The 13,298-nt window shown below is 42.0% G+C and overlaps 1 protein-coding gene across 1 annotated transcript in view; it reads right to left on the reverse strand.

Moving 5' to 3' along the window:
- LOC109916785 (complement C3-like) overlaps window positions 1-13,298 on the reverse strand; it is a 95,880-nt gene that overhangs the window by 16,361 nt on the left and 66,221 nt on the right. Inside the window, 5 exon segments of the mRNA XM_048617802.1 lie at window positions 1,294-1,399; window positions 3,719-3,808; window positions 7,460-7,547; window positions 9,988-10,039; window positions 12,565-12,655. Coding sequence (XP_048473759.1) covers window positions 1,294-1,399; window positions 3,719-3,808; window positions 7,460-7,547; window positions 9,988-10,039; window positions 12,565-12,655 — 427 coding nt within the window.

Raw genomic sequence — 13,298 nt, forward strand, 5'->3', positions numbered from 1 at the left:
GCTGCTGTGCCATGATGTCAATGAGGGCAACACTATACTGGAAGGTGGATGCAAAGGATGCCAGTGTTTTATCAGATATCCGTCGTGTGGCGAGTTGTTTGGGGAGCAGCATTTTATGATTTGATTTGATTTATTATTGTCACATGCACTGAGGCACAGTGAAAAGTATTGTTTTGCGTGCTAACCGGACAAATTGGGCAGCACGGTGGCACAGTGGTTAGCACTGCTGCCTCACAGCGCCAAGGACCCGGGTTCGATTCCAGCCTCGGGCGACTGTCTGTGAGGAGTTTACACATTCTCCCCGCGTCTGCGTGGGTTTCCTCTGGGGGCTCCGGTTTCCTCCCACTGTCCAAAGATGTGCAGGTTAGGGTGGATTGGCCATGCTAAATTGCCCATAGTGTTCAGGGATGTGTAGATTAGGTGGGTTGTAGGGGGATGGGTCTGGGTGGGATACTCTGAGTGTCGGTGCGGGCTTGTTAGGCCGAAGAGTCTGTTTCCACACTGTAGGGGTCCTATGATTCTATGAAATAATAAGTATATTAGGGTAACAGACCAGATTGCAGAACATAGTGTTACAGCTACAGAGAAGGTGCAGTGAAAGATCAACTCTAATATATAAGAAGTCTGTTTTTAAATCTGATAACAGCGGGGAAGAAGCTGTTCTTGAATCTGTTGGTACATGTTTTCAAACTTTTGTATCTTCTGCCCGATGGATGAGGGCCAAAGAGGTTTAACCAGGGTGGGAGGGGTTTTTGATTATTTTGGCTACTTTCCCGAGGCAGTGGGAAGTATAGACAGAGTCAGTGGAAGGAAGACTGGTTTTCATGATGGCCCTGGCTGCAGTCCCAACCCTCTGTAGTTTCTTGCAGTCTTGGGCAGAGCTGTTGCCACACCAAGCTGTGGTGCATCCTGATAGAATGCTTCCTGTGGTGCATCTATAGACATTGGTAAGAGTCATTGTGGGACATGCTGAATATCCTTAGCCTTCTGAGGGAACAGAGGCGTTGATGTGCTTTCTTGGCTGTAGCATGAACATGGATGGACCAGGACAGATTGATGGTGATATTTACTCCTAGGAACTTGAAGCTCTGGTAAGATTGGGCAAAGATTGAACATAATGGATGCTATAGGGGCAGATAGGTAATTAATGAGGCCAGTTTGGTAAGATAGGATGACAAAACCCAATGGAGCTTATGGCAAGAGACCCTTCTTCTATGGTTTCCAAATACTTCACAGTTGTCTACGTATCATCTGACCTTCTACCCAAGAAAAATCAGTCCTACAAGTACCCACCTTTATTGTAATATTCATAAACCTTGACAGAAGCTGGTTGAATAAGTCCAACTTTGTAGAACTGATGTATTTTGAATCCCACCTGAGTGTCTTCTGTATGTGAAACCTATTGTAATTTAAGAGAGGGTATCAGAACACATTTGATCGATTAAATATCAGCCTAAAGGATTAATCATGCGAAATGAAGGAAATAGTGCAGCAATACTGGGTATATAATTCACCTGAAAATCATCGACAAGGCACTGTTTCAGAAGTGGAAAAGATAAACAATACTTTAAATTTTGGAGATATGATCGAAAAGTGCAACACCATGAAAACCCTAATTTTTAACTTTGCCAGAATTAAAAATTCCAATTTGATCAGAATACTTCCAAAACCAAAAAGAAATTAAAATCCAATCAGTTAATGCATTAGGTGGTAGAGCTCTCAACATTTTTGCTTTGAGCTTGGGTTTGAATTTAGCAAACATTGATACAGTTGATGATTTAATAAGCAGCGCAGTTAGCTCAGTTGACTAGTTTGTAATGCAAAATGATGCCAGCAGCAAGGGTTCAGTTCCCACACTGGCCAAGGTTAACATGAAGGATTCTCCTTCTCAATCACTCCCCTAGTCTGAGGCCTGGTAACCCTCATGTTAAACCACCACCAGTCATCTCTCTCTAATGACAGTGCAGTCATATGGTCTGGTAGGACCATGCCGATTTTATCTTTACGTTACTCAATAACTTTGACTCACTTCTGATGAGTACACACTCACAATTTGGCAAAGCAAACATTCCTTCTCAGGGAGATGCAAAAGGGAAATATGGTCACACAGTCACAGAGATATACGGTATGGAAACGAACCCTTTGGTCCAACTCGTCCATGCCGACCAGATATCCTAAATTAATCTAGTCCCATTTGCCAGCGTTTGGCCCATATCCTTCTAAACTCTCCTTATTCTTATACCCATACAGATGTCTTTTAAATTTTGTAATTGTACCAGCCTCCATCACTTCCTGTGGCAGTTCATTCCAAACATGTACCACCCTCTGTGTAAAAAAGTTGCCCCTCAGGTCCCTTTAATTTTTTCCCCGCTCACCCTTAAACCTATGCACTCTAGTTTTGAACTCCCCTACCTTGGGAAAAAGACCATAGCTATTCACCCTATCTTTGCCCCTCATGATTTTATATACCTCTATAAGGTCACCCCTCAGCCTCCTACACTCCAGGGTAAATAGCCCCAGGCTCTCCAGCCTCTCTCTATAGCTCAAACCCTCCAACCCTGGTAACATCCTTGTAAATCTTTTCTGAACCTTTTCAAGTTTTACAACATCCTTCTTATAGCAGGGACGCCAGAATTGAATGCAGTATTCCAGAAGTGACCTAACCAAGGTCCTGTACAGCCGCAACATAACCTTCCAACTCCTATACTCAATGCTCTGAACAATAAAGGCAAACACAGGGCAGCACGGTGGCTCAGTGGTTACCACTGCTGCCTCACAGCTCCAGAAACCCAGGTTCTATTCCACCCTCAGGTAACTGTCTGTGTGGAGTTTGCACATTCTCCCTGTATCTGTGTGGATTTCCTCCCACAGTCCAAAGATGTGCAGGTTAGGGTAGATTAGCCATGCTAAACTGCCCATAGTGTCCAGGGATGTGCAGGCTAGGTGGGTTAGCTGCAGGAGATGTAGGGTTACAGGGACAAGGTTGGGAGAATGAGTCTGTGTGGGATGATCTTCAGAAGGTCCATATAGACTTGATGGGCCGAATTGCCTGCTTCCACACTTTGAAAATTCTATGATACCAAACACCTTCTTCACTAAAATGTCTACCTGCAAGTTCACTTTCAAGGAACTATGAACCTCCAGGACCTTACCATTAAGTATATAAGTCCTGCCTTGATTTCCAAAATGTAGCACCTCACATTTATCTAAATTAAGCTCCATCTGTCACTCCTCAGCCCATCTGAACAAGATCCCGCTGTGCTCTGAGGTAACCTCAATAATTTCTTGGTTTTTGGAACAGAGGTCTGCTCCAAATCTACAAAGATTGTTCAGGGATCTATTTGAAATGGGCATCTAAAGCATCCTGCCAGTAAATAATGAAACCATTTGCATCAAACAGGTCTGAAGGAATTAACAATATTTACATATTATTGATATTAAAAATTATGTCTCTCATCACAGTCCAAAATAAATGGTCTGTTGGCTGATATACCCAAGTTGGAAAAATAAAATGAGGAGCATGGTTAAGATCAGGGTCATTTTCTAAGCTTCCCAACTGGATGAAAACAAGGGTTGCGGCTTGCCTGCCAATACCGTCCCAGCACAGCAACAGCCTCTGATTCTTCAGAGCTACCAATATGACTGCAAAGTCTTTTGGGACTCATTGAGGCTATCCTCCTTCATTGTCAGAACTGTCAAAGTACAAATGGCCTCTTACCGAATTCAGATAAATGATCAGAGATCCATGCATTGATAACGACTTGTCCAGTTCATATCTTGATATATATCTGTCTACTCCATTCTGTAGCTGGAAATAAACAGGCCAAATGTCAGTACATTATGATTTGTGAATACATGCACCAATAAGGTTGTATAACTTCACATAGTTTGGTCAGGGAGATGTAAGACATGCACAGAAATCCAACACTATACCCAAAAGCCTTAGATCGATTCCTGGTCATATTTTTTTGTTATTCTTTCACAGCTGTTGCTGACCGGCCTGGCATATGTCATCCATCCCTAATCATCCTTGAATTAAGCAGAATTGCTCAGCCATTTCAGAGGGTTAGAGAGTTAGAGTCAACCACGTCTCTGAGAGCCTGGAGTCATTTGCAGGCCAGACTGTGTAAGGACAGCAGATTCCCTTCCTCACAATCAAATGACAGCTTCATGGTAATCAGTACTATGTTTCTATTCAAGATTTAGTAATTGTTTTTAAATTGAACCTGCGCTCTCCAAGCATGAGCAAGAGTCTCTGGATTAATGAGCTAGCGTCACTACACTACAATCTTTGATAGATAGAATTCTGACGGTGTAACATGAGTTGATAATGGTCCAGATACTGAGAATGATGGAAAGGAACATTAGGCTGATCTACAGGCACAAAGGGGGACGATACGAGCAACATCATCTGGCGTTCAAAGGGAACCTAATATAAGTGAGTAGGAGGGCTAGTGAGAAGAGGAAGAGCAGTTATATGGAGTGAACATGAAAGAGAGTTACCTGTGAGAGTAAGTGAGAAAACATCATCTACAATATCTACAATTGTTGACTCTTTCATGTTTAATTCTAATTCATGTCCGACGAACATTGCTTCTAACATAGCCTTTCACCAGGAGGAGAAAGGGGATACTTAGTTGAAGGTCAAACATCCTTTTTCAAATTGCACAACATTCAACTAAGATCGAATTGATCATGGCTAATTCAAGACATTGGACAGTAGGTAGAAAATTGTTTGTTGCACTTTCAGCATTTACTTATCATTGTAAATAATGTCTCTATACAGATTTTAATACTAGAAAAGAATATATACTATAATTTGAAGTATACAGATCTAGAATCAAATGTTCAAGAAATACAGGTACTGCTGCAATACTGTTCTATTTTAATATATAATGTGGAAGGGTGTTTCTACCTTGAGAGAGGTCTTAGAAATTCATTTCTAAGGAATCAGTCAAGCACAGTTCAATCATAAATGAAAATATTTTTACAGTCATGCATTGTTATTGTGATTGAATCCACACCCCAACTTCATTCAATCCAAAATCACAGAGATGTTATGGCACAGAAAGGGCCCATTCAGCCCTTTGTGTTTGCACTGGCTCTCCAAATGGTTACCATGTCCAAGTACCATTCACTTGCCATAGCCCTGCCCGTCATTTATCTTTTAATAATCATCAAAAACGCTCTAGAATGCCTTAATTACTCCCCATGATCTTTGTCCTATGTTCTCATTTCTTCCTTCTGCCCACACTGATTGAGATCCCAAATTTGTAAGCTTAGACCTCACTACTGCCTTGACCTCATCTGTTATTACTAGGATCATCCTCCCCTTTCCTATTTTACTCAACGTTTTACCAAAGATAAGATTCTGCAATATTTATTCCTCATCTCTGTCAATCGCAATCACAGGTAAAATCCTGTACCCTTCCCATGGTGCATTGGCAGCGTTTGGGGATGGAGGCATTTAATTTGGCAGAAAGATCATGGATGAGAACCAGTATAGAACCTTCCAGCTCAGTCAAGATCTCATCCAGCCACTGCTGATACATAAAAATATAAGAACTAGGAGCAAGAGTAGGCTATTCAGCCCCTCAATCCTGCTCCACCATTCAATATTCACCATCCCAGTTCACAAATGTAACCCATCTGGTTCATTAATGTCCTTTAGGGAAGGAAACTGCCATCCTTACCTGGTCTAGCCTACACGTGACATCAAACACATAGCAAAGTGGTTGAAGTTTAACTGTCTTCTGGGTAATTAGGGATGGGCAATGAATACTGGCCTAGCCAGAGACATCCTCATCCCATGAATGAATAAAGAAAAAAATTCTCTCTATGTCTACTAAGTCAATCCTCTTTAGCATCTTACATACCTCAATTAGATCTCTGCTCATTCTTCTAAACTCTACCAAAGTATGGGCCTAAAAACTGCCCATGAAACAAGCCCCTCATCTTTACAATCAATCTAGTGAACCTTCTCTGATTGCCTCCAATGAAATTATATCCTTCCTCAAGTAAAGGGACCAGTATTGTAAGCGAGTTTGACACTGCTACTGACCGAGCAGCAGACAGAAGACTCATTATGTGGGAAGAACAATGAAAAATTCCTGGCACATTTGTTAGCAGTCTCTCAGGAGGTGCCTGGTTTAAAGACATTCCGTGTCTGATTGAGGAAGACTGCAGGTGGGACTTGGTGACAGCGATCAACACCCGCACCCCCCCACCACCTTCCCCCATCCCCAGACCTTGCTGTTGACTGTACCATCAAACCACTCCCATCCCTCTGCTGCAAACTTCTTCCCAACATTGCTCACCTCTGCCTATGTGATCTCCTCAAGCTGATGCCCCAGGTGGCTGCCAAACTAGGAGCAGCCTCTGAATCCTAACATTGCTCATGAAATAGAGTGGGCAGCCTCTTATTGACTGGCCAGTGGCAGGACATTCACATTCAAGGTCCTAGATTCCAGGCCAGATCTCATTGGCCTAAGTAACAGAAGCTGCAGGTCTCCAGCTGGTAGGTAAGACCCCAATGGTTCGATATAATTCTGCTGGACACTCAGTCATGGCTACTAGATCGACTAGATTACAACTATCACAACTGGATCAGTTGTGCCACTCATGAGGGCCACAATTGAAGGAGTGATGAAACCTCCTAATTTGGGATGTAGCACCTTTAATTTTATTTTCTGATGTGGTCTTGGTTGTGGCATAAGCAGAATCATAGAGTTATACAGCATGGAAACAGGCCCATCAGTCCCACTCGTCCATGCTGACCAGATATCATAAACTGACCCAGTCCCATTTGCCAGCATTTGGCCCATGTCCCTCTAAACCCTTCCTATTCATGTACCCATCTAGATGCCTTTTAAATGTTGTAATTGTACCAGCTTGCACCACTTCCTCAGGCAGCTCGTTCCATACGTGCACCACCCTCTGTGTGAAAATGTTGCCCCTCAGGTCCCTTTCCAATCTTATCCCTCTCACCTCAAATCTATGCCCTCAAGTTTTGGACTATCCTACCCTGGGATAAACACCTTGGTGGTTCACCCTATCTATGCCCCTCACGGTTTTATAAACCTCTATAAGGTCGTTCCTCAGCCTCCGATACTCCAGGGAAAATAGCCCCAGCCTATTCACCGTCTCCCTATCGCTCAAACCCTCCAACCCCAGCAATGTCCTTGTAAATCTTTTCTGAATCCTCTCGAGTTTAACAACTTCTTTCTGATAGCAGGGGGACCAGAAGTGAACACAATTTTCTAAAAGTTGTCCTAAATAATGTCCCATACAGCCATAACATGATATCACAACTCCTTTACTCAATGCATTGACCAATGAAGGCAAGCATGCCAAATGCCTTTTTCACCATCCAATCTATCTACCACTTTCAAGGAACTATGCACCTCCACCCCTAGGTCCCCTTATTAGCTTTTCCTAATAAATAATAATGATGTCTTACCGAATTAAGATCGTCTAAATCTGGAGAAAATCCTGTCAGCATGGAAATGTCTATAATGGCCATTGAAGAATCTGAGTCACCGAGATATCTTTAAAGTGCAAATTGTTACAATTTTACTGCCAAAGTTGGTGAAAGAACAACTTTACAATCATCAGCTTTTATCAAGAGAAATCGTAGATTTTTAGATCAAAAGCTCTGAATCTTAAAGCTAGCATCCAAGTTCAGCAGGCAATTTGGAAGGTAAATGGAATGTTGGCCTTTATTTCAAAGGAAATAGAGTATAAACATAGGAAGGTTTAGTTGAAACTGTACAAGGCACTTGTCCACAGCTAGAATACTGTGAACAGTTTTTGTATCCTCAGCTAAGGAAAGATATACTAGCAGTCCAGAGAAGGCTCATTTAGCCGATTTCAGGTTTGGAGGGATTGTTTTACGAGGAGAGGTTGAGTATGTCGGGCTTGTACTCATTGGAGTTTGGAAGAACGAGAGGAGACCTTACTGAAACATGCAAAATACTTAGGGACTTGACAGGGTGGATGTGAGGGGATGTTTGACTATGTGGGAGAGCCTAGAACCAGGGGACATCATCTCAGAATAAGGGGGCACGCATTTCTCGCGGACAGAAATGAGGAGGAATTTCTTCTCTTGGGAGGAGTGAATCTGTGGAATTCTTTCCCACATGCTGTCTAAGTTGTGTCATTCATTATACTGAAGGCTGGGATAGATTTTAGATCAGGAAGGGAATCAATGGTCATGGGTAAAAGATAGGCAAGTGGAGTTGAAGATTATCAGATCAGCCATGATCTCATTGAATGGTAAAGCAGACTCGATGGGCTGAATGGCCTACTTCGGCTCCTGTGTGTTATGGTCTTAAAAAGGTTCCGCTTGGTTTACAGTATTACCTGAATTCCTTGAAATTGCATAATGCAATAAACTTATATTTACATTTCCGTTCACAAACTGCTGGGATAAAATAACTTCTACTGAGATATAAAGAGACTAACGAGTAAAAATTTGAATTTAAAGGGATAAAAACAGACAGCATCACTCCTACTGATATGAGACAGGCACAACTCAGGAGTGTGATAGATTACACTCCACTTGCATTGAGGGTCACGTTGCAAAGAATTTTGACAATATCCAAGACAAGGTGACCTCTCTTATTGGCTTTGTACCTGGCACTCTGAGCATTCCCCAACTCCATCAAGTATGCTACCTGCTAGATGCATGGGGAGCATGTCACCTAGGCTGCTTCAAACTCAGGCCTCTACCGCCTCGAAGAAAAAGACTAGCAGCAGCATGGGGATATCATTAGCTACAGGTTCCACTCTGAGTACACTCAATCTTGGCTCAGAACAACAATACCATTCCTTTGTTGCCTACACGTCAACCTCCCAGAACTCCCTCTCTAACTGCACCATAGGTGTACACCAACAGATTCAAGGATGCTAGAGAGTAGCTGACTCTTGTTTTGAAGAGCAAATAGAGGCAAGAGCTAAGGATGCCAGCTGTGACTTTACTTAGTCTTGTCGGTGTTATGGTTGGAGTTGGTACCCTCGACTTCAAGTTCGAGCGTGGAGTTACACTTAATGTGAGTTAAAATTTCAGAGTAACTGTAATGATCAATGGCAATTGTTTCAAAGAAGGTGATGATAAACCAGACAGGTAACCATTGACAATGTCAGTTAACATTGGAATAAGGAATGCAGCACGTGTGGTCAGTCAACGTAGAAAGGGTGTTTCATCATGTCTAAAATGAGAGGTCATAGTCTTAGGATAAAGAGTAGCAGACTTAAAACAGAGATAAGGAGGAATTACTTCTCTCAAAGGGTCGTGCATCTGTGGAATTCACTACCTGAGTGTGGTAGATGCAGGAATACTGAATAAATTCATGGAATAGATAGATCGATTTTCAGTTAGTAACAGGTTAAAAGGTGATAGGGAGGAGGCAGGAAAGTGGAGTTGATGCTAAGATGTGATTAACTATGATTCTGTTGAATGGCAGAGCAGGCTCAAGGACCTGAATGGCCTACTCCTGCTCTGAGTTCTTATGGTCTAAGATAAATGAGAATAGCGTGATGGGGCACAGAAGGTGGATCTAATGTACAAGTTATACTTGAATCATCAATGAATAGAGGAAGAAGAGAAACCAGAGAAGGTTCAGAGTGTGGTCAATGGAAAGTTTGCTTTGATGAGCAACAAGGATGGAAATAAGCAGAGCTAGCTCAGTGGAGTGCTTCATCATTAGTGACAGTAGTCCATGAGCTCTTCACACATGTTGGAGGTGATAGTGCAGGATCAGAGAGTTTGATCTCAATGAGATATTCTTTAACTTCATGTTCAAAGACTGATTGTTGATTTTATAAGGAATAATTTGATTGACAATACAAGAAAACTGAACCAATGTTAATACAATGTTTCAAATAAGTGCATCAATTATTTTCCATCTCAGAAATCTGCCCAACCAATTTCCTTGTCAATATGAGGTCTCAAATGTAATCAAAATTTTTGAAATCTGTATTTCTTACCGTGCATAGATATTTATCGCCAGAGAACTCAGAGCACCTTGGGGTGAATTCGCTGTACCAATGCAAAATAAAAATGGCTATTGCAATCACAAACATTTTAATTCACAATTATACATTTGAATGTGCATAAAAGAATAAATTAAATTGCATTTATGTTGCTCTTTTCATTACCTAAAACAATCCTTACAGTCAATGAAGTATTTTGAGACTGTTGTATTGCAGTAATGTTGTAATTCAGTAAGGCCCCACAAATACCAATGATATACATATCCAGGTCAGCTAACCTTAAGCATTAATTCCAGATAAATGTTGACCAGGAAACTGGGAGAATTTGCCTCCTCCTCTTTAAAATGTGTTATGCAATTGCATATGCTTGAGAGTGCTGACAAGACCCTGGTTCAAAGTCTGTCCACCATCTACAAGGCACAAGCCAGGAGTGTAACGAATACACTTCTTTTGCCTGGATGAGTGCACCTCCAAAAATGCCTCAGAACATTGCTCTAGTCAGGGCAGTTCACTTTAACAGCACCTCGTCAACCACATTAACCTTTCACTTTCACCATTACCGACACAGAATGGCAGCAACATGTGCCAGTTCCAAGACACCAGGCTCACTTGACAACATCTTCTGAACCCATGATCTATACCAACAGAACACCACCAACTGCAAGTTTAGCTCCAAGCCACACATCATCTTGACATGGAAATATATAATTGTTCCTTCATGGGCACTGAGTCAAAGTCCTGTAAGCCACTTCCTCACTGCGCAATGACCAAAAGGTCCAAGCAGCTTACCACCATCTTCTTTGCAATATGAACATTTAAACACGCAGACGGACCAAAGATGTGACTTGGGGATTCTATATTCTACTGGCGTCAGGTCATTACAAACAGAAATGGCCATTAAAGATAAAGAAGGAACTATTTACAGTTTTACATGAAGTGAGCTTATGGGTTACCCTGGCTTGAGGAATTCCTTTGTCTGTCTGTTCCTCCCTTCCATATACCCTTTTTCCGCAAAAGGCTTCTCCTCTTTCCAGTGAGACACCATAAAATTGCCCAGCCACCCTAAATAACCATTGCCAAGTGCTGCTGGAGATCCCATAACATTCTCAAAAGCAATTAGGAGTGAGCATCAAATACTGGTCAAGTTAATCACACTTACATCCCATCAAAGAATAAATGAAAAGTTCCTTTGCTTCCCAATCAGAGTAAACTCATGCCAACATCTAATCTGCCAAACCCCTTAAGATTTGTATGTATTTCAACGAGAACAACTTTCAACATTCTAAGTTCCATGAAATATAGATTACAAAATATTAAAGGCGCTATGGTAGAATACAGCTTGTCATTGAAATGAGGACAAGTGTAAACAGGGGCTGTGAGGTTCTTTGAGAAAGTGCAGTGGAGATTTACCAGAATAGCTCCAGAGTTGAAGGATTTTAGTCCCTAAGGTTGGATGAAAGAAACTGGATCATAAGGTAAGGATTTTCTAATCAACCTGTTGAGAGATGCTATTACTCACCTCTGGAGCAGGTGGGACTTGAACCCAGGTCACCTGGTTCAGGGGGAAGTTCATTGCCACTGTGCCACAAGAGCTCCTTGGAGCATTGGGCATTGAGTGATAGAATGATTTGATAGAATGTGAAAGATAATGGCACATTTAGATCAAGTAGCCGATGAAAAGCTATGCGCACAAACTGATGGTGCAAGGGCTAGAGGACACGGATTTAAGGGGTCAGATGTTCAAAGCAGTGTTGGGAAACCAATACCCAGATAAACTCGTGACCCGTGCCTCAACTGTGTTGCTCAAATGTTATTTCTGGTTGGCAAAGACTGACTGCCTGGCGCCAGTGAGAAAGGTATGCAGAAGCCATGGTAGAACCTGTCACTAACTTAGTGAGTAGAACAGGCAGCTCCCCAGAGGTGAAGGGGAAGTGGCCGTGCAGGCAAAGAAAAGTTGCAGCACTCAACACAGCTCAAACAGCTGATGAGTCGGCAGCTTTTAACAAATACCGAGAAGCTTTCTGATGCCCTCAGAATGAATATAACAGACAGCAGATTTTCTGGGTTCGCTTATTTGACCTTTGAAAATGTTATTTTTGATTGCCATCCTGAACTGCCCTTAAACTAGTGGCCGATTAGACCAAAAAATGACAATTAGGAGTCAAACTGTTCACATGTTCATAACATATTGCTATTGGTTTGGATTTATATGTAGGTCAGACCGAATAAGGACAGCAGATTTCCTCCACAAACAGATTGGTTTTCTTAATAACAATCTGAGAGTTTCATGGTCACATTTATTATTATACACCAAATTTATTTTGTTAACTGTTAAAATATTATTCAGGCCTCAAGATTACACATCCAATAATATAACCATGATATTACCAATTCATTAACTACTTCCTATCACTTCAGTAGACTTCCAATGCTATGGAGCAAACAAAAATATCTCATCATATTTCATGTTGGAGAATAAGAGATGCTAGAATATTTCATCTCACTGATTGTATTTCCAAGTAAGTTCATTGTGAGAAATGACAAGCTATGGACAATCTGTACACAGCTCACCTTGAGGCATATCTTCCACAGTAACTCGTAAATCAAAGTTTTTGCATTCTTTGACTACCTTCGATAATCGAGCATAGTAACGAGTTAAAACCTGTACAGTGAAAGCACAAACAGTAGTCATATATGAAGGCATTACATGCAAAGTAATAAAATCAGTCAAATTTTCCAATGTCTGGAGCAGGGGGAATCAGGATGAGTATCTGTGTTGCACTTCGGGATACTGTGGGATCCTCACACAGCCACATGTGTGGCTCATTCAAATGGGTACTGGGCAGATTTGTGCTGCTCAAAATTCTCCATGAATTTCTCCAACACTGAGCTCAGGGTTGGAGATCTAGGTCAGACACTCTGGGCTCACCTGGAAAATTAACCACGAAGCGTTAAGCTGGATAGAATTTGAGTCTGAGAGATTAGCCAGTACAATTGAATCGAACACCACCATCAACCCCCTTAACCACCCCTCCCACAACTCAACTGAACTCCAATCAAATGCTGACCTGATTTCTCACCTGAACTGACCCTCCGACAGCCCACTAACACACCCCTTTCCATCGTAATGACCATGACCACTGTTTTTGCCTTTACTGTACAGTTTTAACTTGTCCCACACACAACCTGTCTGCCAAGTCCACTCACCCACCCATAGTCCTGCCCACTCACTCACCCGCCCATAGTCCTGCCCATTCCACTCACCCGCCCATAGTCCTGCCCTCTCACTCACCTGCCCATAGTCC

Source organism: Rhincodon typus, chromosome 38 (genome assembly GCF_021869965.1).
Source record: "Rhincodon typus isolate 14 chromosome 38, sRhiTyp1.1, whole genome shotgun sequence".
Classification (NCBI taxonomy): domain Eukaryota; kingdom Metazoa; phylum Chordata; class Chondrichthyes; order Orectolobiformes; family Rhincodontidae; genus Rhincodon; species Rhincodon typus.